Source organism: Terrapene carolina, unplaced genomic scaffold (assembly GCF_002925995.2).
Source record: "Terrapene carolina triunguis isolate 2854851 unplaced genomic scaffold, T_m_triunguis-2.0 Scaffold67, whole genome shotgun sequence".
NCBI classification, from domain to species: Eukaryota; Metazoa; Chordata; order Testudines; family Emydidae; genus Terrapene; species Terrapene triunguis.
This window is the reverse complement of record NW_020664418.1, coordinates 32,969,418-32,994,173: the sequence shown is the minus strand read 5'-3', so window position 1 is coordinate 32,994,173 and position 24,756 is coordinate 32,969,418. Positions and strand designations below refer to the sequence as shown.

Sequence of the window (24,756 nt, the reverse complement as noted above, 5' to 3'; positions counted from 1 at the left end):
CCCTGATGTCATAGGTGGATGAGAGGTTCTTTGGGTTCAGATGAGATAGAGGCCATTCCAGTTTTAAGAAATAGGTCCAGAATTAGCCCTTAACTATTTAGCCCTTAGCCCCTGACCCTTATTTTAGTTAACAACGAGGTCAGTGCTGCTAACTCCACTTGAAAGGATTAAATACTTATCATCTTTCATTTGACAATGCAAAGCTCTTCTTTTGGTTGGAAGCTGGAAAATCTATTGGAGACCATGATACTTTTTCATTGGGTTGAGGAGCCTCTTTTTTTTCCCCCGTCTCCAACTTAAATAATGGATTTAAATCTTTTTTGGAGAAAGCCAAGTTTCAGCCAGAACAGGTCTGAAACAGTGGTTACACTAACCTTCTGCATGGCCCCACACAAGGTTATCAGAGCAATGCCAATAGCCCTTAAATAATGTGGACCCTAGATATGTCCCATATTTGTAAGAGTGATTTCTATTGGTTTAAGAATTAGTGTAGCCTTATAGCAAAGTTAATTTTGAAAAGAAAAAAAAAAAATCTGAACCCAATTTTCTGGAGAGTCAATGTTCCAGATTTTAAATATTGCCTGTACATTGATTTCATCTGACAACTAAAAATTAATTTACTTTTGGAATAGCTTCTTAACTCCCATTGTTAAAATAAAGTGAGGTACCCAAAGTTACATTTGGAAAATGTTTTTAACCTTATGAAAGTATTTTCCAAAAGTAACGAAGACCAGCTTATATAAGCTTTTATCTGACCTCTACTGTTTAAATAAAAAAACATGTTTTCAGGGAAATGTCTTGGAAGAAAAAAACAGATTTTCTCCTCTGTTTGATTCTTGTAAAACATTAGGTCACTGAGTTCACTTTTTGTATGTGTTTAAAATGGGTGAAAGTTTTTTCTTCTCAAACTATTATACACTGTTTAAAAAGCGTTTGACTTTCATAAAGTTAAAGCAATCTTTGTTTTAGAAACACAAGTACGGATGAAAATGTCAAAAAGACCATCAAAATTCATACCAGAGGAAATAGCATTAATCATTGTGAAAAGCCAAATAACCTCTCTCAATAACAATAAAAACAAATGACTAAGAAATCTGTTGTTCCAATAACAGAGATGACTTGCTGTAAGAGAAATACACACAAACTTGCTTTTCACTTTAGCAGCTGCACCATCACATTTGAAATGCTGTTTATCATTCTGACGCTGACTCTGTGCCTCTTATGAACAGTCTTATTTTAATTCATGCATACTAACTAAATCTTTCTACTCATAGGGCCAAATGGTCAGTCCTGGCCTTCACTTTTGTGTATGTACACAGAGTGATTTCCACGTGCAAAAAAAATAAATCTGTTTCATGCCTACCTGAAGAAGTGAAATTGGGTGGACACGTAAAACTGGAGACTAGCTAGAAGCTGTCTGAAAAGGTGGCTCTCAAGTTTGTATTTTAACGCTCTATTTATTGTGATTAATTCAATACTTTGGTACACTTAAAACAAAAGTAAAACAACAATTAATTGGTTTGATGGCCCCAAACAAAATTCTATACAAGTTTAAAAACAGAAATTCTTAATGCCTTTTTCACAGTGCTGTTTACTTGCCCTTGGATACTAAGGCTCCCCTTTGGGAGGGGAGAGGAGGACTGATGCAGATGGAAAATTAGCCAGGTTTACTGAGGAAAAAAAAAAGATACAACTAAAACAAACTCACAGATTTCTGAAAAAGTTTAACTATTATGATTTTTCTTGTCTCTTTTACAAGATTTGTGACTCCCTCACCAACATAGGACAAAGACAGAAATATCTAGCCAGCTTAGGCCTGGTCTACACTTAAAAATTTTACCAGCATCTGCTCAGCATCACGCCACCTAAGTAGCTTTGTGAATCTAGGCCTATATTTTTATTTGTATTACTAAATCATTTTTCCAGCTTTATTTAAAACTAACAAAGTTTATAATTTGTTTTCCATTCAGTCAACTAACTTGGGTCTTTTATTTTTTTTCCCCCTGATGAAATATTGTCCTAATCATTTCAGTAAGCAATTGTGATATCAACAGCATGAAGTCAGCCTGATTGGTTAGAGCACATTCCTACACAGTATAATCAGCTGAACTACATTTTACTATGTTTTAGAAAGAGATTCCACGTTGACATATTAACTCATCTTTACAATCCTGAGATCTTACTATTTCCAATATGAGGTCTTAATTCTCCATTCCTTGCCTCAGGCACATTGTGATTTACCCAAGGTGAGGACTGCAGGGTCAGACTCACAAAAGTAGGCCCTAACTGGCAACGCTTAGGGATATGCATGTCATTGAAACAAGTAGTGATTAAAATTACGCATCAAGTGTGTGCAGAACCAGATCCTGCTCTTGCATTTGGCGCAGCATTACAGACAACTCCAGACTGTAATACTTTGTTTTATTATTGAACTCTCAAATGTCATTTAGACAAAAAATTGTATTGCTACACTTTAATTATGATGAAGAAAAACAAACATGGTGCTATTTACAGACAAATAGATGTCTTGGCTTATTCTTTTCCTGCAGAATTCTTGGCATTTTTTATCAGTGTGTACATAAATGAAAAGAAAAAAAGCAGGTTGTCATATTGTCCTTTGTAGCCCTCTTTTAAAACCTCCTGGTGATAATCCACAAGAAAATAATAAATGGCTTCAATTGTAGAAAGATACGTATCTGGCTTTCCTTTCTGGTGACGCCAAAAGCAAGTTTTTCTTGTTTTCAACTCAATTTGTAGTAACCCTGCCAAGAAAAAGGGGACAAATGTTAGGCATTGTGGCTTAACAAACAGAGCTCTAGACTGGGACTTGAGAGACTTGGGTTCTGTTACCGGCTCGGCCATTCGCCTGCTGGGTGACCTTGGGTAAGTATCTGTGCCTCAGTTTCCCCATTTATAAAGTGAGGGTAATGGTGAAAAGTGCTAGATAAGAGCTAGGTATTTATTATATATTTAGGCTTGGCAGAATTCAATTTTTTTTTTATAATTTTTATGGATAATATTGGTTTGTTTTTAAGCATTCTTTCAATTTTTATCAATTTAAATTTTTACAGTTCTAAAAAAGTATTTAAAACCCAGAATTTTAAGCATTTTTATTTATTTAAATTTTCACAATTACAGGAAATCATGTGCAGAGTCAGACAATTATTTACTGACAGCAGACATTAAGATTCAAAAAGTTAAAACTTTATAACAGTTAAACACAAATTGTCAACATCACACATGAAAATATACAAAGTAAATAGCCTTAAATCAAACTCTAGGTTCTCAAGCACCATTTTTCTTACTCCGCTTATTTGTAAGTTTCAATTATTTTTAAGGATATGATTCAGTCATGGAGGTCCTGGATTCCGTGACTTTCTGGAACCTCCGTGACTTCTTCTGGGGCAGGGCTGGCGCAGCTGTCAACCCTAGGGCTGTCGGAGCAGTGGCCGCTGGAACAGCTGACTGATGGCCAGACCCGAGCCCGCTCGAGCAATGGCTGGGGTTGGGTCAGCCCATGCCACAGGAGCAGCGGCAGGACCAGAGCAGCTGCAAGCCCCAGCAGCGCTCTGTTTGTCCCCGCACCCTAGAGTATTTTTAGTAAAAGTCAGGGACAGATGAATTTTTGTTTCTTGCCCAGGACCTGGTCCCTGACTTTATTGAAAATATCCATGAGAGAATCTTAACCTTAATTATCATCATCGATGGAAATTTTTCCCTAGGTTTGTGTGGGTACTGTGAAATCAACATTTATCAATAAAAATCGAATCCTGCCAATCTTATATATAACATCACAAAGGTACACACAGTTGTCAGCTACTGAGGGGTTTGTTGTTGTTTTTGCTTTTTAATGTTGGCAATAATTCCCCCCATCCTCACCCAATTCAGAAAAGGTCAGTTTCATAAACATTTCTACTTGAGGCCCAGATCCTGCAATTTGATCTTCGTGATAGATCTTTTATCTACACAATACCATTGACTCCATGAGTCTCCATATAGGCTTAAGGCCTGCCCACATAGATCAGGTTGCAGCAACCGGACCTGAAGCACCAATCCTGCAAAGACTCAAGCCATGCCTAACTTTATGACGGGGCTAAGGGCCTTAGAGTGGAAGGTATAGTTCCTCAGGGATTTGATTTTGAGATGTCTGGAATGGCTCTAACAGATCACTTAGGAAAGAAAATTATTGAAGGCAGGATATGCAACGATTTGGTGACAATAAATGTAAGTTTACTATCTGCTATTTTCCTTTGTTTTTTTATTTTATTGAAATTAATGTGTCTAGAGAAGTAGTAGTAGGCCTTAATATATATTCACATCATCTGTTTTTAAGCAGAGCTCATTCAGTGGAGCTGATATCAGTGGAGTTTTCCTTAAAACCTAATGGCATGATATGGCCCATATCATAGAATCATAGAATATCAGGGTTGGAAGGGACCTCAAGAGGTCATCTAGTCCAACCCCCTGCTCAAAGCAGGACCAATTCCCAAGTAAATCATCCCAGCCAGGGCTTTGTCAAGCCGGGCCTTAAAAACCTCCAAGGAAGGAGACTCCACCACCTCCCTAGGTAACGCATTCCAGTGCTTCACCACCCTCCTAGTGAAATAGTGTTTCCTAATATCCAACCTGGACCTCCCCCACTGCAACTTGAGACCATTGCTCCTTGTTCTGTCATCTGCCACCACTGAGAACAGCCGAGCTCCATCCTCTTTGGAACCCCCCTTCAGATAGTTGAAGGCTGCTATCAAATCCCCCCTCATTCTTCTCTTCTGGAGACTAAACAATCCCAGTTCCCTCAGCCTCTCCTCATAAGTCATGTGCTCCAGACCCCTAATCATTTTTGTTGCCCTCCGCTGGACTCTTTCCAATTTTTCCACATCCTTCTTGTAGTGTGGGGCCCAAAACTGGACACAGTATTCCAGATGAGGCCTCACCAATGTCGAATAAAGGGGAACGATCACGTTCCTCGATCTGCTGGCAATGCCCCTACTTATACAGCCCAAAATGCCGTTAGCCTTCTTGGCAACAAGAGCACACTGGTGACTCATATCCAGCTTCTCATCCACTGTGACCCCTAGGTCCTTTTCTGCAGAACTGCTACCTAGCCATTCGGTCCCTAGTCTGTAGCAGTGCATGGGATTCTTCCGTCCTAAGTGCAGGACTCTGCACTTATCCTTGTTGAACCTCATCAGGTTTTTTTTGGCCCAATCCTCTAATTTGTCTAGGTCCCTCTGTATCCGATCCCTACCCTCTAGTGTATCTACCACGCCTCCTAGTTTAGTGTCATTTGCAAACTTGCTGAGACTGCAGTCCACACCATCCTCCAGATCATTAATAAAGATATTAAACAAAACCGGCCCCAGGACTGACCCTTGGGGCACTCCGCTTGAAACCGGCTGCCAACTACACATGGAGCCATTGATCACTGCCCGTTGAGCCCGACGATCTAGCCAGCTTTCTATCCACCTTACAGTCCATTCATCCAGCCCATACTTCTTTAACTTGGCGGCAAGAATACTGTGGATATCTTAATATACATGAATATCTTATAATGTTAGTTATATTTACAAAATTGGATAAAAGTAAATAAATGATGCTGATTTCGATCATGCAAGGATTCAAAAGCCACTGAAGGCCCTGATGCTGCAAGCTCTTCACTACTGAACCCTAAGTAATCCTGTTGAAGTGCAATCCCATATTAGCCTAAAAAAACCCATTGAAGTCACGTCAACTACTCTGAAATTTCTTTAAAAATGCATAATAAGTCAATGGGATCAATCAGGTAAGCAAGTACTACAGTGTGTAATAAATGTTTGCAAGATCAGGCTCTGAACTATAAGTATCTTCTTAAATGTTGTTAACATTAAGATGCAAAATCTGTATCTTGAGATAGTTTAACATCAGTAATTACAACATGGTCTGAGAATTGCTTGGAAATTACAGACAGAGAAGTTTGGTCCATCTCCATATGGCCCTATTTCAGGAGCCCAAACTGGCCTGTAGCCCAGCACTTACAATTTTGTACTTTTTATATAGCTTCAAACTACATTTAACTGTTTCTGGAGCAATCACAAGGTGAGTCTTGCTATTTATTTCACAACTAAGAACATGATTCCTTGAATATTAATAGAATTTCCTTTTCAAAGTACACTATGTCATAACAGGCATTAAACAGTGTGTAAACTGGTAATGAAAAAGGTGTCTAAACTGAGGATAATAAAAATGATACAGGCTAATCATTCCCTTTAATTTTTACACTAAAGGCAGTTTTCATAACACTGGTTTATCTCCTACATAAAGTTTCAATGACCTCTTTTAACAGAGGAGTACCCAATAAACCAAAAGAATGAAGGTGAAATTCTGGCTCAATTGAAGTCAATAGCAAAAATCCCAATGACTTCAGTAGAGTCAGGGTTTCACCTTACAAGTGGTGAACTAAAATTTAGGGAAGATTCCTCCAATACAAAGTTCCCACCGCTTAACATTTGGGGGCAGGGAAAGGGAAGTAAGATGTTAAATAACAGTCAGATCACTGACCCCAGTGAGAATACAGGCACAGGATCAATTAACTTCAACACAGAGTATTTAAGAGTTTCAGAACAAAAGATTTAGAAGAGGTTAAGTGTTACTGTTTACTGAGCATATTCCCATCATCTCTGTACTGTATCTATACAGCCAAAGGCAATATTTTATTACAAACACTAGTTGTTCTTATGAGTAACTTAGACTATCCAGGAAGTCAACATTTTGACTTTTTTCATGTTTAGTATCCACATATTTTGAGCTCAAATAATAAAATAAATGTTTGTGCCAATCTAGGATTTAGGCAGGATGGAAGTGTAGACATTTAGAAAACACAAGTATGGAGAATAAACAAATTTTGTCCATACAAAAGCTATTTTCTCTCACACGCACTTTATTTGGCTGACGGTCACCTTTCAGAGTTTCGTTCTTATGCTCCCATTCTTTTTCTATGTGCTTTTATCATCGCCACAAGCAACCATACTTCTTCACAATTACATCAAGACCTGTGATGATAGATACGAAAACTTGCACAAGCTCCCATTCTAATCTACTTTAATGACTGTATTGGGAATGAAGGCACATTTAGGCTTGAAAGAAGCCTGCTGTGAATGAGTCTGTTCCAGGGGTCGGCAACCTTCGGTTCGCCGTTCCCGGCCATTGGGAGCTGCGGGGGGACGTGCCTGCAGACGGTCAACGTAAACAAAAATGTCTTGCGGCCCGCCAGCGGATTACCCTGATGGGCCGTGTGCCGAAGGTTGCCGACCCCGGTCTGTTCTAACCACATTTAACAGAATAAGCAAAAGTAGAACTGCACATGTGTAAGAAATTGCAAAGTAATTATGTTTGTGACAAAAAAAACAACCTAAAAAACTAGAAAAATACAGTTTTAAAGTAACACTACGATTGTAGTGTTGGGGAGGAGAGTTAACATGAAAATGAGAGACTAATATATATGTGTAAGAAGAGAGAAGTTATAAATAAGTTTGTACAACAAAGGGAAGTGCTGGAGGTGACTGTGATGAAATCATGCTGATGAACTTCCCACTTATGAGTAACTGATCACCACTTGCTGCGTGTTTTGCCTTGATAAAGATTAGTGAGACCCGTCCACTGAGTATGTGACTTGAACATGCTTGACTCTAAGCACGTGCTGAAGGGTTCTGCTGAATCCCCATGTCGGATATAGAGTCATAGAGTCATAGACTTTAAGGTCAGAAGGGACCATCATGATAGTCTAGTCTGACCTCCTACACAACGCAGGCCACAGAATCTCACCCACCCACTCCTGTAATAAACCCCTAACCTATGTCTGAGCTACTGAAGTCCTCAAATCAAGGTTTAAAAACTTCAAGGTGCAGAGAATCCTCCAGCAAGTAACCCGTGCCCCACGCTGCAGAGGAAGGCAAAAAACTCCCAGGGCCTCTGCCAATCTGCCCTGGAGGAAAATTCCTTCCCAACCCCAAATATGGCCATCAGCTAAACCCAGAGCATGTGAGCAAGACTCACCAACCAGACACCCAGGAAAGAATTCTCTGTAGTAACTCAGATCCCATCCCCATCTAACATCCCATCACAGGCCATTGGGCATATTTACCGCTAATAATCAAAGATCAATTAATTGCCAAAATTAGGCTATCCCATCATACCATCCCCTCCATAAACTTTTCAAGCTTAGTCTTGAAGCCAGATATGTCTTTTACCCCCACTGCTCCCCTTGGAAGGCTGTTCTAGAACTTCACTCCTCTGCTGGTTAGAAACTTTCGTCTAATTTCAAGTCTAAACTTCCTGATGGCCAGTTTATATTTGTTCTTGTGTCCACAGTGGTACTGAGCTGAAATAATTCCTCTCCCTCCCTGGTATTTATCCCTCCGATATATTTATAGGGAGCAATCATATCTCCCCCTCAGCCTTCTTTTGGTTAGGCTAAACAAGCCAAGCTCTTTGAGTCTCCTTTCATACGACAGGTTTTCCATTCCTCAGATCATCCTAGCAGCCCTTCTCTGTACCTGTTCCAGTTTGAATTCATCCTTCTTAAACATGGGAGACCAGAACGGCACACAGTATTCCAGATGAGGTCTCACCAGTGCCTTGTATAACGGTACTAACACCTCCTTATCTCTACTGGAAATACTTCGCCTGATGCATCCCAAGACCGCATTAGCTTTTTTCACGGCCATATCACATTGGTGGCTCAGTCATCCTGTGATCAACCAATACTCTGAGGCCCTTCTCTTCCATTGTTACTTCCAATTGATGCGTCTCCAGCTTATAACAAAAATTCTTGTTATTAATCCCTAAATGCATGACCTTGCACTTTTCACTATTAAATTTCATCCTATTACTATTACTCCAGTTTACAAGGTCATCCAGATCTTCCTGTATGATATCCCGGTCCTTCTCTGTATTGGCAATACCTCCCAGCTTTGTGTCTTCCGCAAACTTTATTAGCACACTCCCACTTTTTGTGCCAAGGTCAGTAATAAAAAGATTAAAGAAGATTGGTCCCAAAACCGATCCCTGAGGAACTCCACTAGTAACCTCCCTCCAGCCTGACAGTTCACCTTTCAGTATGACCCGTTGTAGTCTCCTCTTTAACCAGTTCCTTATCCACCTTTCAATTTTCATATTGATCCCCATCTTTGCCAATTTAACTAATAATTCCCCATGTGGAATCGTATCAAAAGCCTTACTGAAATTGAGGTAAATTAGATCCACTGCATTTCCTTTGTCTAAAAGATCTGTTACCTTCTCAAAGAAGGAGATCAGGTTGGTTTGGCACGATCTACCTTTTGTAAAACCATGTTGTATTTTGTCCCAATTACCATTGACCTCAATGTCCTTAACTACTTTCTCCTTCAAAATGTTTTCCAAGACCTTGCATACTACAGATGTCAAACTAACAGGCCTATAGTTATCCGGATAGGAAAAATAGGAACTATGTTAGCAATTCTCCGGTCATCAGTACAACCCCTGAGTTTACAGATTCATTAAAAATTCTTGCTAATGGGCTTGCAACTTCATGTGCCAGTTCCTTTAATATTCTTGGATAAGATTATCTGGGCCCACCGATTTAGTCCCATTAAGCTGTTCAAGTTTGGCTTGTACCTCAGATGTGGTAATATCTATCTCCATATCCTCATTCCCATTTGTCATCCTGCCATTATCCCTAAGCTCCTCATTAGCCTTATTAAAGACTGAGGCAAAGTATTTGTTTAGATATTGGGTCATGCCTAGATTATCCTTAGCCTCCATTCCATCCTCAGTGTTTAGTGGTCCCACCTCTTCTTTCTTTGTTTTCTTCTTATTTATATGGCTATAGAACCTTTTACTATTGGTTTTAATTCCCTATGCAAGGTCCAACTCTACATGGCTTTTGGCCTTTCTCACTTTATCCCTACATGTTCTGACCTCCATAAGGTAGCTTTCCTTGCTGATCCCTCCCATCTTTCACCCATTGTAGGCTGATTTTTCTTAATCACCTCTCTGAGATGCTTGCTCATCCAGCTTGGTCTACAACTCCTGCCTATGAATTTTTCCCCCTTTCTAGGGATGTAGGCTCCTGATAGTTTCTGCAACTTTGACTTGAAGTAATTCCAGGCCTCCTCCGCCTTTAGATCCACAAGTTCTTCAGTCCAATCCACTTCCTTAACTAATTTCCTTAAATTTTTAAAGTTAGCCCTTTTTAAATCAAAAAAACCTAGTCAGAGATCTATTTTTGTTTATCCTTCCATTTAGTTTAAACTGAATTAGCTCATGATCGCTCGAACCAAGGTTGTCTCCTACACCATTTCTTCTATGAGGTCTTCACTACTCACCAAAACCAAATCTAAAATGGCATCCCCTCTTGTTGGTTCAGCAACCACTCGGTGAAGGAATCCATCAGCTATCGCATCCAGGAAAATCTGAGCCCTATTACTAGCACTTGTCCTCCAGTCTATATCTGAGAAGTTAAAGTCTCCCATGATCACACAATTCCCATTAGTATTTACTTCATTAAAAAGGTCTCTATCCATATCAGATCCCAGTGGGCTATAGCACACCCCAAGCACTATCCCAGGGGAGGCTCTAGTAGCTTTCTTCCCCAATGTGATTTTTGCCCAGACAGACTCTGTCTTATCCATTCCATCACTTCTTATTTCTTTACAGTCTACCTCATCATTGATATACAATGCTACTCCACCACCTTTGCCTTTATTTCTGTCTTTCTTAAACAGCACATATCCTTCAATACCTGTACTCCAGTCATGACTACTATTCCACCATGTTTCTGTTATCTTTATAATATCGGGTTTCACTTCCTGCACCAGTAACTCTAGTGCCTCCATTTTGTTACATAGGCTCCTTGCATTGGTGTACAAACATCTTAATTTCTGCTGTTTGGCTTCGCTCACATTCTTCACCTGATTAGGCACTGACATTCTACCGCCAGTATCACATATTAGACTGGTATCTACACTACCCTTCCTCCTTATGTCCATTCTCCTACCCACGGCTGTATCCTTTCTTACTTTGTTTTCTTCCCTCTCAATGTTAAAATCCGGCGTGGAGATTACCTGGACATCTCCCAAACACCTCCCCCAAATTTCTAGTTTAAAGCTCTCTTAATCAGTTGTGCCAGCCTCCATCTTAGAAGTCTATTTCCCTCCCTACTCAGGTGAAGTCCATCCCGAGAGAACAGTCCTCTGTCCATGAAAGCCTCCCAGTGGCCATACATCCCAAAGCCCTCCTTATAGCACCACTGCCTGAGCCATCTATTGATCATCATAATCTTGTCACACCTTTGTTGCCCTTCTCTAGGAATAGACAGAATCCCACTGAAGATCACCTGAGCCTCGGTTATTATTAATTATTATTAATTATTATTATTATTGTGCAGGGGATTCAGAGCTCCACTAGTTTCAGCTCACTGGAATTTCCTTACAGTTCTTGAATTGGTTGCCCCTCATGTAGAAGTGGCAAGGGGTTCAGCCCCCTCTCTAAATCTGCAGATTCTCAATATCTCTGTGTATCTTGGGGAATTTAGCAAAAGCAAAGGGAAGCCACATATTGGTCCCTTGCCTCTGTGTTGCTAGGGCTCTCCTACCAACTGTTGTCTCTTGAATCACCCTTGGTGTCCAAATCATAAAGGAAAAAGATTTGTACATTACTGTAGGCGGAGTCTACAGGAATTTATGAAGTTGTTCCCCCATCTCCTGGGGATTATTTTTTTGGGGGGGGAGAAACAGGGGCAGGAAATCTTTGCAGACCTGCACCCTCCTCACAAAATGCCTCCAGAGCAGTGGTGGGCAACCTGCAGCCCATCAGAGTAATCCGCTGGCAGGCCACGAGACAGTGTTTACAGTGACCGTCCGCAGGCGTGGCCACCTGCAGCTCCCAGTGGCCGCAGTTCGCCATTCCCGGCCAGTGGGAGCTGCGGGAAGCAGCACGAGCCACGGGGACGTGCTGGTTGCTGCTTCTCACAGCTCCCATTGGTCGTGCCTGTGGCCACTGGGAGCTGCAGGTGGCCATGCCTGCGTGTGGCCCGCAGGTTGCCCACCACTGCTCCAGAGGATGGGATAAAGGGGCAATATGCCACAGAGACAGTTCCTTCCACTAGCCTCCATGTCCAGTTACAGGCTATCATTTACTTGCAAAAGTAGAAGGGAGCATAGATGCTTTAAAAACTGAAGCAGATGCATGGCATATATTTGCACAAGAGAATATGTAAACTAATAAAAGAAATTTGACTAAGGCCACAGAAAAAGTACCTAAGCAATCTTCTACTTTAACAGCCATACAAATGCTGCCAATATGCTGCATTACCTCCAGGAAAGTAATCATTAATACTGAATGTAACAGTTCACTTTTCAGATCCAGTGATCATTGATTTCTAATGAAGTAATCTATCAATCCTAACCAAACATTAGCAACTTTCAAATATTTCCTGTCTGTAATGCAATTGGGTTTGGTTTGGTTTTCTAAAGATATATTACACCACTTTCCTAATAAGATTTAGAAATACTTAATTTTGTCCAAGTCTCCTAGGTTGTCTATTTCCGAGGCTAATTGATGTCCCATATTGCTTTCACTTGTAAGTGCAATTAACTAGATTTACTGAAATATATAAACGCAGGCTTACAAAACACAGACTTTATTTTACATTTTCTTGGCACACTTCATTAATGGTTCTCTCCAGTATTTTCTTTTAAGTGAACAAATACTGTAGTAACTTATTTTTTGGAAACAGAAGAATGACAGTGATTGTGTAACTCTGATGTGTGCTGTTGAGGCGCATACAGACAGATGTGAATGCCATCAATTTTCCTGTGAGAAAAATTATACAACCAACCCACAAAAGAACTTGTAACAAATCCATATTGTAGGAAGTGGGGGTGAAATTCATGCCTTTAAGGCAGTACACCTATTCAGCTAGTCTTATTTGAGGTATAGTGGGGGGAAGTGAGGGAGACATCAGTGGCGTGGACACAAAAGGAGTCTCTGCTAATAAAGGCATTTGGTTCCATGCTGGCTCTGCATAAAGTACAGTTCACTTTAGTCCTTTTAGTCATCTCTATGTAGCCACTAGATGAACTGGTAAGATGACATGGACTCAAATGCCAACAATATGGGGATCATACACAGCTCTACTTATCCCTCACCATGTACAACTGTACCACCACCACAACCAAGATGAAAGAAGAGTTAGTTGAAACTGAACCTGAACAAGATGGAGGTTATCAAATCCGTCTGCCACTCTCTACATTAGCTTCCCATAGAATGTCAATTCAAACTCATGGTCTCAGTCCTTAATTTCAAGGTGCTGTTCCAGAATGAAAACTGTGGTCAACCACTCTACTCATCAGACACCATGGAATTTTCTATCACAACAGCAAAGCTCATCTGTGTAGGAGACAAAGCTTTGTCAAGAACCACCCGTGACTATGGAAGGAACTCCCACAGGAACTAAGGACCAGAACAAATCTCACCACCTTCTGCTTCAAGTGCAGGCGCGCTTCTTCGACTTACTTTCTCTAATATAAACACATAGTGTGTACATATTTAAAAAACCAAAACACTAACCTGCAGAGACAGCTCTGCTCCTAGAGAGAGGAGAAGAGAGAATGAACCACACATAACACACGTTAGTCACATCACTTAATGGACTACTGGAAGGCACTCAGGTACTTTGCTGACAAGGACGGTATAAGATCCTGCCTAGACTTAGAATGGTGGTGTGGAGTAGAGAATTTGGGGTTATATAACCTGGGGAAGGGTCCACTGGGTCAACACTTAAGTAGATGAAATCCTTACATTATTATTATTTGTATTACTATAGTGCCTAGGAGCTCTAGTCATGGACCAGGAGCCCATGATGGTGATCACTGTACAAACAGAACAAGATCGTCTCTGCCCTAAGGGGCTTACAGTATAAGTATAACATAAGACAATGGACACAGACAGATGCAGGAGTTCAAGTAAACAACAAGATAGTATTGGTCAGCAAGCTAAGCAGTGATCTCTGCCCACCAGCAGCCTAACAGTTTGAGCTGTTTGTCGGCATCATGGAAAAGGAGAGTTTTGAAGATTAATTTGAAGATGGAAACGAGGTAAGTCTGTGGACGTTTACAAGGAGCTTCCCTCCCCCAAGCATGTGGGGCAGCATGAGAGAAAGTACAAAAGTGTTTATTTGAAAATTTAACAATTGCGTGATGGAGGCTGGCATCATGGGCCAACTGGAGGCAAGCATCGCAGCTCACTGGCAAATGAGAGGTGATAGGTAGGTGGGGATGAACTGTGAAGTGCCTGGAAAGTAAATACAAGCATCTTATGTTTGATGCAATAGAGAATGGGGACTCAGTGGAGAGATCCAAAGAGAGGGGTGATGTGGTCAAAGTGATGGGCTAGGAAAGTGATCTTTGTAGCAGTATTCTAAATGGACGTAAGTGTGGTAAGATTGCATTTGTCAAGGCCAGAGAAAAAAATGTTACAGTAATCAAGATAAGAGCTTGAAGGAGAGTTTTAGCTGTGTGGATGGATAAGAATGGTCATATCTTAGAGATGTTATGCCAAAAGATTCTGCGAGATTTAGGTTTAGCCTTGATTTGAGGACCCAGAGAAAGGTGCAAGTTAAATATGTGCATGCTGGTTATAGGCATGAGTAACAGACGGACTGGTGGTGTCCACAGTGATTAGAAGGCAGAAGCTACTATTCTGTCCCATAGGCTGAAATAGGTACAAGGAAGGGCTATGCTGCAGTCCGATGACTTGGCCCTGCGGAAGGAATGGGGGGGGGGCAGATTTTCTTTCCTTAGTCATGAGCAAGATACCCATATAAATTCCAAATTCCTTAGCTGCATGTTGGTTTCCTGAATTTCATCCTTTGTGAACAAGATTTTTAAGTACCTTAAATTTAAATCAGTTCATATTTACATCATGCAATAAAGCAATACAACACTGTAGTGTATATCAATTTATTTGATAAACGGAATTTTTATGTTCAATATATTTTGTAATAGGATTTTTATTGGCTAATAAATTATGCTCATATGCAGTATTTTTTAAATGAGCTAACTGGGCAGCGAAGCAGCATTCATCTTCCATGCAGGAATTCTGTATGCCCACTCCATAGGCTGGTAGAAATTAAGTTGAGAAATACATACTTGCTAATACACTTGCCAGCTAATACACAGAGTAGAAATGAAGGAAATGTGCCTTCCAACCTAAGGGCTTGCTCTTGCTCTCGTGAAGTCAGTTTTCAAACTGCCATTGATTTCAACGGGAGCAGGATTGAGCCCTACATAGTACAAGTATAAAACTGCCAAATTGTTGTTACACATTTTAATTCTCTGTGGAATGCTGAAATATGTCATCCTTCTAATCAATATAACACAATGAAGGCTGTGCAGAACTACAAGTACATTGTGCTAATTCATAATAAAAGCAGCAATACTTGTATTAAGTTTTCCACTGATGACATTATCAATACTGTCAGGAAGAACCAGGTTCTGTGTGTAACACAACATGTTCAGATATTTGACAAAATGGAAAAAAAAAAAAAAAAAACAATTTTAAGTCATATAATTGAACCCCGATGTATGTTCAGATCTATTTTCATGTATGTATTTCGACCCTGCTCATCACTATGGTATCCAATCAGGTCTTTTGCATTTAAGAAAGAAATACGTATATTTCATTTAGCCACTTTACTGTAGCTGTAACATCCTCTTTTATTTATTTACTTATTTACCTTGAAGTCGCTCATCAGTGATTATTTTGTTGGTTTGATTCCAAGTACTGTCAATAAATATTACTTTCTTCAGTACAGTGTCTTCACTCCTGCTGTTTGATTTATATTCACTTAGGTTTCGATCTTCTTTTGTTTCTATTTTTGCTTTCTTGAGAAATGGCTCTGCTGAAGAATCATCATCATTGCCACAACTAACATTTTTCTCAACATTTTTTTCCAGATGGAGAATAATATCTTTTACCGAAATTGAGTTAGGACCAGGAAAGATAAGTGCAATCTAAAATGAAAACAAATACAGAGATCCGAGTGCCATTCTGACAGAAAATTTTGTTAACGTTTCTGGTAAAGTTTCAAGAACTTTTCTATTAAAAAAGAAACTACCTATTCCTTAAAGCAATCCACACACACAAATATAATAAAAAAAAAAAAAATCAAACCATTTAAATCCATACAAGATGAAAATGAACTTCTCTTTGAAAATGTATTTCAAATGCCCCAAAGGGTAAGCAGAGAGACAGGGGAAAAGAAAAACTAAATTAAGGCAAGGGATTTGTTTAAATTAGTTATTTGCAGGGGTTTCATTAAATATGTACAGGCTTGGAAGGATTAGCTTTTTAACAGTAAATGTCAGTAAACATCAATTTCACAATACATATACAAACAGACTAAAAAAATGTTTCCACCAACAATAACTTAAATATACAGATAGGAAAAGATAGAAAAATGCTGCTTGAGAAGTTATTACAGGCTGTCATTAAATAATTATTGTCTGATGTACCCATAGTTTCCTGCAACTGAAAACGTAAAATCGATTAAAAAAATCGACAAATTGCTTAAAAACCAAAATTTCATGCAACTGTGAAAAGGTAAATCACTAAAAATAAAATGTTTAACGATATCCATCAAAATTATTTAAAAAAAATTGAAATCTGCCAAGCCTACATGTATACTACTTCTATACATGTTAAACAACGTATCCTACCAAGCCAATATTTTATGTGCAAGAAGGTACTATGCAGATGTTTACACTAATCTATTTCTCTATGCCAGCGTGCAATCTTATATTGTGAAGATGGCCAAATTCCATTTTTAATTATGGTCTATGGGCCAGAGTATAAATGTAGAACTACTTGTTACCCTCAATTAATTCATAAATTTTAAGGCCAGAGTGATGATTAGATCATCTAGTCTGACGTCTAATCTACAGCAGAACTCCCACAGATGTCAATGGTATAGCACACAAAACAATATGGCCTATATGCAATAATTAAACCTCCTTATTACATTCAGCATCCTAATGGGAAATTATGACCATTTTTAGGATCAGCAGTATTTTTTCTCCCCTCCCACCCCCAAGTCTTTCCCATCCTCCTTCCTCTGTTTCTCTCCCTCTTCTTTCCTTGACATTTCCTTCCCTGCAGCAAATACCAATTCCCACACCCATGAACTTCATTCACTCCCTTCCCCATTTGTTAATGCTGACATTACAAATGTTAGGTTTCAGAATTCTCACTGCAGTGAAATTAATTGAGGACTGGGAGCTCATTCCTCACAGTCATTATTTCAGGCTCTGGGCTGACTCAAGAAGACAACATGCATCAATTACATTTGGTAGGTTTTCCCTGCACCAGGAAATACTAGAAGCTTACTTTTTACAAAATAAAAGCTTAGATTCTGCAGAAGTTGAATATGCCAAGCAGGCCACATAACTCCATCAAGCAGGGCAATACAGCCAGTGGGGTTGGTGTTTGACACTTCTGCTCTATGCAGTAAATAAAATACTGCTACAAAGCACAATAAACCAAATCCTCTCTCTTCTCTGTAGGGGAAGTGCAATATCAGCAGGAGTTGGGAGATGAAGGCACATGAACATTTCCCCAGCACACAGCCCTGTTATAGAAACTCTTACTTCATGTCTTTTTTCTTCATAGTCTGGAATGCAAGGATATGTATAAATAGTAACATCTTCAGGTGCTAGGAGTTTAGCATGTACAGCAGTGCTTTTGCCATCAGTTTCATTTGGGTGTTTAATTATGTCAATCTTCAAAGGAAGCTACAACAAAAAATGGCAGACATATAAACAAATTTGGCCATATGTCTAGGAAATCCCCAGACAGAAACTTTTTAAAATATATAGTAAATTCATATAAAGTTTCCTAAAAATGTTTTGATTTAAATATTAAGAATATGAAAGTTCCTAATTTCAACTAAACTGTTTAATGCAAAATAGGGAAAGAAAACAGAGTAAAATACACAGGAAATAGCACGCACTGCTTTTAATAATAAGCAATTTAGCTATTATGTGTACACACTTGACACTCTAATGTTGCTAAAGTGAAGGCTCTATTGATACTTTTGTTATCAATTTTAATTTTCAGTCATTAATATAACAGACGAAAGAAGTTATGCATTTAAATTTAGAAGCCTTATGCTCCCAATCCTGAACACCTATTTGTATTAGGTATTCAACCCATTGAAATTAATACAAAACTCTTTGATTTCAAGGAGAACAGGGTCAAGCACAATGGGTAAAATTTACAGAAGCACAGAAGCACCTAACTGACTTATGAGACAAAGTCCAATTTTCAGTAGGCCTTTGGCACTTAAGAGCCAAAGTGACTTTTGTAAATGGGACCTTGGCACTTCTGAAAGCTTTATTCACTATCTCAGCTGGAAAACAATATATTTTAAGAAAATAGTTAACTTAGTTATACAACTATGAGCAGTTCTTTATTTTTTTTTTTTAGTTCACATTTTGGGTCATATTCAGCCCTGGTTTAAATGGATGCAGCTCCATAGCATTTGTTTATATAACCTCCCCACTATAGTCTCAGCTTCCTAGGCCAGAAGTGGCCATTGTGATTGTCTAGTCTGACCTCCTGTATAACACAAGCCACAGAACTTCCCCAAAATAATTGCTAGAGTGTATCTTTTAGCAAACAATCTCATCTTGATTTCAAAATGCTTATGCCACTGGCACTTACAATTTGGAGAACCCTGGTGAGAATGGTTTCAGAAAGAGTTTAAAGAATTAGCCCTAACCTGAATTGCTCAATTTCATAACTTTACACATGAGGAGTCCCATTGACTTCAATGGGACTCCTTGTATATGTAAAGTTGAGCATATACATAAATGTTTGCAGAACTGAAACCTTAACTATCAATTTTCTTACATCTGGTTCCTTAAACCAGACTGCTAAACCTCCTTTATCATAATTTATTCATCTATCATGACCACTGTGTTAAAGCTGACCTAGAAAAAGCAAACACTGGCAATGTATTCACACACACCCCACCCACTAACAGATAATAGGCACAGTAATGTTTCACTAACCTTCACAACTGGAATTTCTTTGGTAGGCACAGTTTCAACTGGAACATAACATGAATAACAATAAAACATCCTTGAACTACCACATCTTGGGCACTTTGATCTCCCACTCTTTTGGGCCTTTTCAAGAACTTCCCAGGATGCTAACTGTAAATTCTGAAGTGGGTTATCTTGAAGTGATGAAGTAGTCTGTTGTTGTGAATTTTTCAAACATTCAAAATTCCTTTTTAATTTCTGATGGCTTTCTTGGTTCAAAAATGTAGATGAATTTAAAGACATCTTTACTTTAAACAGACCATATGCTGTATCTGCTAAAGAAAAATACATTGTATCTGATGTACTATAAATAGACTAATTTCTAAAAAAGTAATCATCATATGGTCATCCTATTGAACTAACACATACTTGTTATTACAGCAGAAATCAACTAGATCAGATCAAATTAATCCCAAAGAGATTTTTTTCGTTTGTTTGTTTTTTAAAACACCCTGAGGCTCCTATCAGGAGCCAGACTCCTCTGTGCTAGGTGCTATACAAACAGATTAAAAGGTGGTCCTTGACTTAAAGAGCTCGAAGACTCGGGCCTTGACCATGCAAACATGCACAGTTTTACTCAGATGAGTTGTCTCACTCACTTTACTCATGTGAGTAAAGTTACAAACATGCAGATTTGTAAATTCAAGCTGTAAACTTTCCAATTTTGCAAACACTTTGGCCCCAAACCTGCTAACTGACTTCAGTATGTGCTTAACTTTACTTACATGAGTAGTCCCATTAATTTGCAGTAGGAGTAAGTGTTTGCAGGGCCGGCTCCAGGGTTCTGGCCACCCCAAGCAGCCAAAACAAAAACAAAAAAAAAGCCACGATCGCGATCTGCGGAGGCAATTCGGCGGGAGGTCCTTCGCTCCGAGCTGGAGTGAGGGACCGTCTGCCGAATTGCCACCGAATAGCTGGACGAGCCGCCCCTCTCCGGAGCGGCTGCCCCAAGCACCTGCCCCAAGCACCTGCTTGCCAGGCTGGAGCCGGCCCTGAGTGCAAAGATAAGTATACAGGTTTAGGTCCCAACCCCGCAATTGTTGGAACAGATCCCTGTGCCTACACAAAGCCCCACTGATATGCATAGGATTCTGAAAGGGCACAGTGGTTTTCCAGCATGCAATAAGGTGCAGGTTTGGAGTCATCAACAAAAATGTTAGGCCAAAATTTTCAAACTTGAATGCCTAAAGTTGAGCTCCTAAATTAAAAATCAGCCACTTGTTTACTTTAAAATAACTTTAGTTATCCAAAGTCTCAACATTTTCACATTAGCTTCTGTAAATGTGTTGGGGTTTTTTTTTTGTTGGTAGCTTGAAAAAAAAAAGAAAAAAAAAGATATATTTGTTTCCAAGCAGTGATAAAGATATTAATTAAAGCATTTTTTGGTTAAACTTAACAGTTCTGTTTTAAGTAGAGGAACAAAATATTAATGCAAGAACTGTAGACCATTCATCCGAGATGTCAAAACAACATAGAATACTGGAGCCCCTTACACCACATGAAAGGGCTGGCACAAAAGGGCCCTAAAAGCCCGGTATTCAACTGGGAGAGAATTCCCCCAGGGCAGGCACAGCCTAATACACTGGGTTCTTAAGTGACATGCCAGGAGTTGCACCACACAACACTGTGATATTTAGGGTAGCCTAGACCAGTTGTTCTCAAAGCCGGTCCGCCGCTTGTTCAGGGAAAGCCCCTGGCGGGCCGGGCCAGTTTGTTTACCTGCTGCGTCCGCAGGTTCGGCCGATCGCGGCCCCCACTGGCCACGGTTTGCTGCTCCAGGCCAATGGGGGCTGCTGGAAGCGGTGCGGGCCGAGGGATGTGCTGGCCGCCCTTCCCGCAGCCCCCATTGGCCTGGAGCGGCGAACCGCGGCCAGTGGAAGCCGCGATCAGCCGAACCTGCGGATGCAGCAGGTAAACAAATTGGCCCAGCCCGCCAGGGACTTTCCCTGAACAAGTGGTGGACTGGCTTTGAGAATCACTGGCCTAGACAGACTTCCAGAACTATTTAAGTTACGCCAGGGCTTCTCCAGCTCTCTGGAACAATCCAAGAACAAGAGGCTGCAGAGTTCGCTTATAGTCACCTAGTCTCTTCTCCCAACCCCCACTGTGCTTTCTGTGCTGCACCTCCTAGTTTCTTATGATCCACTTACGATGTGATGCAACACAATAGATTAAAAAAAAATGCAAGACAACATGATGCAAAATAAACAAAACTGTGTGATACTTCTCTCCAATGTAAATTTAGAATACACCCCAGGGAAAGAGTCACCATTTTCTGCTAAAATGAAACACCCATACAGGTCACGAAAAAAAAGCCAAATTCTGAGGCTTTAAAGGAAATTAACACCGCTCCCTGCCACACACACCCTTTTTACAGTCCAAGTTTGCGCTGAACTGAATCTTGAAAAGAATCAGGGGGAAGAGGGTGGAGGGAGAATGAAATTGCCCTTGTGACAGTTGTCAAGCCTAGACTAAGGCCGCTAACCATACAGAGTCTTCAAGGAGAAAAGAGACCACGAGGCCCTTTGATTTGATATGCCTTCCCAGCCTGCAAACTGATTCTCTTCAATATAATGCCTTATGGCAGTGTGGTGTTCAATTATGAAGCCCCAAAGCATTTTCATCATTGACGCTGACAGGAGAAATGCTGCTGTTAGTGGAAAAGGAAAACCTCTGTGGTCTCAGAATAATAGCTACACAAAAACTTAACTGAAAAACATACATGTAATATATTTTTGCAAGCACAACAGCAATACAGTTTTCACATCCTGTAAGATTGAGAGCTTGATTCAGACAGCAAATCAGTCATAATGATTCCATCTGCAGAGTAACCTCCTACCACAGCAGAGAAGTCTTGCTTATGTGGAGAGAGACTACCTCATCTGGATGAATTTTAAGGCATTTTAATATCTCTCACTCACAAAGGAGAATTGCTCTGTAGGTTTCAGTGAAACACTGAAAACCATATTGGTCATTTTCAAAGTCACCCTCAATCAAGCTGTTCCAAAGTGACAGCCCTACTCACTAAATTCTGCCCTGGGTCCTGGGAATAGTGCACTGCTAGGACTCAATCCTGCAAAGTGGTGAGTCCCTCCTCAAAAATGCTGTGAATTCCCTCAACGTCTATTGAAACCAAATGTACATGAACAGGCCCTTTAGAAGCAACAACAAGGATTAGAGCACCATAAAAAAGGCAATAGGAAATACAAATGAAATGTTAAAAAGTATTGATGCCTTTGTGGTTTCGATTTAAACAGAAGGGTCTGTAAGTCAGGGGTACTGGAAAATAATAAAAATTCTCTTGCCAAACATTATTAGACACCATAAAAACACACACTTTCTATTCACTATCTTCTCCTACTACCATTTTTAACAAGATAAGAGAGCTATTGCAAACACTATTTTGGGAGGAAAGCATGGTCCTTCGCAGAAGCATGATTGCCCTGAGAATCTTAGGAGCGTGCCTTCATGAACATCAGACGAGATTCGATTGCTCCCAAGCCTAGACATGATGGTCCTAAAGGCTCCACTGCCAACACTGAAATGACGGGGCAATGCACCGCACACCTGTATGGGCTGCTCTGTACAAGGGGCCCATCCAGTCATTGAAACTAGCATCTCCTCCTTGCCCACCCTACTCTGAGGAAGGGCTCCTTGTGAACAAAATCGGGCAGCTCTCTCATCCCCATAAAAGCCTCCTCTACACACATCTAAATGGAGCAAACTCCCTCTCCTCGCTACTCCCTTACAGTCCTCCCCGTGGACATCAAAACAGAGTGACACTCCCCCCTCCCCCCCCTCAAAATGGAGTAACTGCCCAGACAGGGATCCGGAAAACATCAAAATGGGGCATCATCTGCCCACAGGACCCTCCCTGCAAACATCAGAGTGAGGGCAGGCAACGCCCTCCGCATGCCCTGTACAAGCACCAGCCCGCCCCTTTAATCCCTGCTCGAGTGGCGGGCGAGGAGGCGCTGCAGGTGCCCAGGCCCGGCCCCCACGGAGGGCAGACGTTTACCTGGAGGAACCCAGCCCCACCCTCCCCCCTGCGTGTCTGGATAATCACAAGAGACCCCTCCTCAGCCACTCGCTCAGTTCCAGCCCTAAAGAAACGCCTGCTGCTCCGACTCCTACCTGGCGCACGGCAGCGCTCCCAGCTCTGGGCCTGGGTCCGGATTCCGGAACCGGAACCAAAGGACCCGGCCTCGGCCTGCCGGGGTGCGGGACACCGGAAGAACGCACCCGGGGGAGCGCTTTTTAGGAGACGCTTAGTTGCTAGGGGGCCTTAGTAACGGTACACAGCAGCGAGAGCTGCTGCTGCTCACAGCTGGGGCAGGTACTGAGGATGCGCGGCACCGTGCGGGATTCCTGGGGGTAAGGGCAGGGGAAAGGAGGGGCCCTTCTCCCTTAATCTTCTGTCTCTCGGCCCCACACAGACCGGGATTTGGGGTTTCATACAAGCCTGGGTTTGAACTGAAGGAAGAGGCGGGAGGAGTCGGGTTCGTCCCGTCCCCATTTCTGGGGATCCCTAGTAGGACAGTCCTGCACCCCGTCTCAGAAGTGGCCCTGGGTCCACGCAGAGGGTGCAAGGGGGTCTTGGTCAGGGCCGGTGCTACCATTAAGGCAAACTAGGCGGTTGCCTAGGGTGCCAAGATTTGGGGGCGCCAAAAAGCGGTGCCCCCAATTTTTTTTACAGCATTCCTGCGCCCCCTCATTGCGTGCGCAGTTGCCGCTCCACTTCTCTCGCCTCCCAGGCTTGCAGCGCCAATCAGCTGTTTGGCGCCGCAAGCCTGGAAGGGGAGGAGAATTAGAGCGGGGGCGGCGTGCTCGGGGAGGAGGCAGAGCAGAGGTGAGCTGGGGTGGGGAGCTGCTGCACGGCTCCCCAGGCCGGGAGGGTGGGAAGCTGCCGCGGGGGTGCCTCAGGGCGGAGGGGGGGCAGGGAGCTGCCGCAGGGCTTGGGGGGCGCAAGGTGGAAGTTTGGCCTAGGGCTCGAAACTTCCTTGCACCAGCCCTGGTCTTGGTTGTTCACAGCATGGCTTGTCTCCAGGGGGATATTTCCCCCATTGTGTGTCATGGTTAACGAGGAAGGAAAAGTCGTTGAAACAGGCACTCAAGAGTACTGATGCGAAGCATGAAAATAGGAAAATAATCAACATATTTTAGGTTTTATTACAAAAAATAGTGTAGTGCTGCTGAAAGCTTAGTATGTTTCTCCGATAGCCCCAAAAGAGCATATTAAACTGGTACAATAAATATTTATCGTATGTACTTGTTTGGTGTCACACAGATGGGGGTCGAGGGTAAATAACATATAAAAAGACATTTGAAAAAATAAATAAAATCCCTCAGATACATTTTACATTCCTACAATATAAGATTTGACCAAAGCCACATGAAAGTGCTCTGTACATTTTAAATACCAGTAAACATTTTCTCCATCATTGTTGTTTACCACCTTTTTTCACTATTTTCAGCAGTCTTTTTGGGGGTGGTGCAAGATTCAGTGGTGGTAACATTACAATTTGCTGCATTCACTGAAAATCAGGAGCTGGCTGTTTATAAGAAAAAGAAAGCTCTGTGTAGCTTATATCTTGATCATCAGCAGTAAAAGAAAGGGAAATTAAGATCTTGCTTCAGT

The 24,756-nt window shown here is 41.2% G+C and overlaps 1 protein-coding gene across 2 annotated transcripts; it reads right to left on the bottom strand.

Moving 5' to 3' along the window:
- Nucleotides 1–2,404: 2,404 nt before the first annotated feature.
- On the bottom strand, nucleotides 2,405–23,309 carry DTWD1 (DTW domain containing 1). 2 transcript variants are annotated; one of them, XM_024193911.1, is made up of 5 exons: nucleotides 23,253–23,309; nucleotides 19,086–19,393; nucleotides 17,661–17,804; nucleotides 15,752–16,028; nucleotides 2,405–2,762 (listed from the first exon to the last, which is right to left on the bottom strand). In XM_024193911.1, the coding sequence occupies exons 2-5, from the start codon at nucleotides 19,359–19,361 to the stop codon at nucleotides 2,533–2,535; spliced, it is 927 nt and encodes a 308-aa protein (XP_024049679.1). In that variant the 5' UTR covers nucleotides 19,362–19,393; nucleotides 23,253–23,309; the 3' UTR covers nucleotides 2,405–2,532. The 2 variants fall into 2 exon arrangements, with proteins under 2 accessions (XP_024049679.1, XP_024049680.1); XM_024193912.1 differs by having other exon boundaries at nucleotides 19,086–19,390; nucleotides 23,253–23,307.
- Between the last annotated feature and the right edge of the window lie 1,447 nt (nucleotides 23,310–24,756).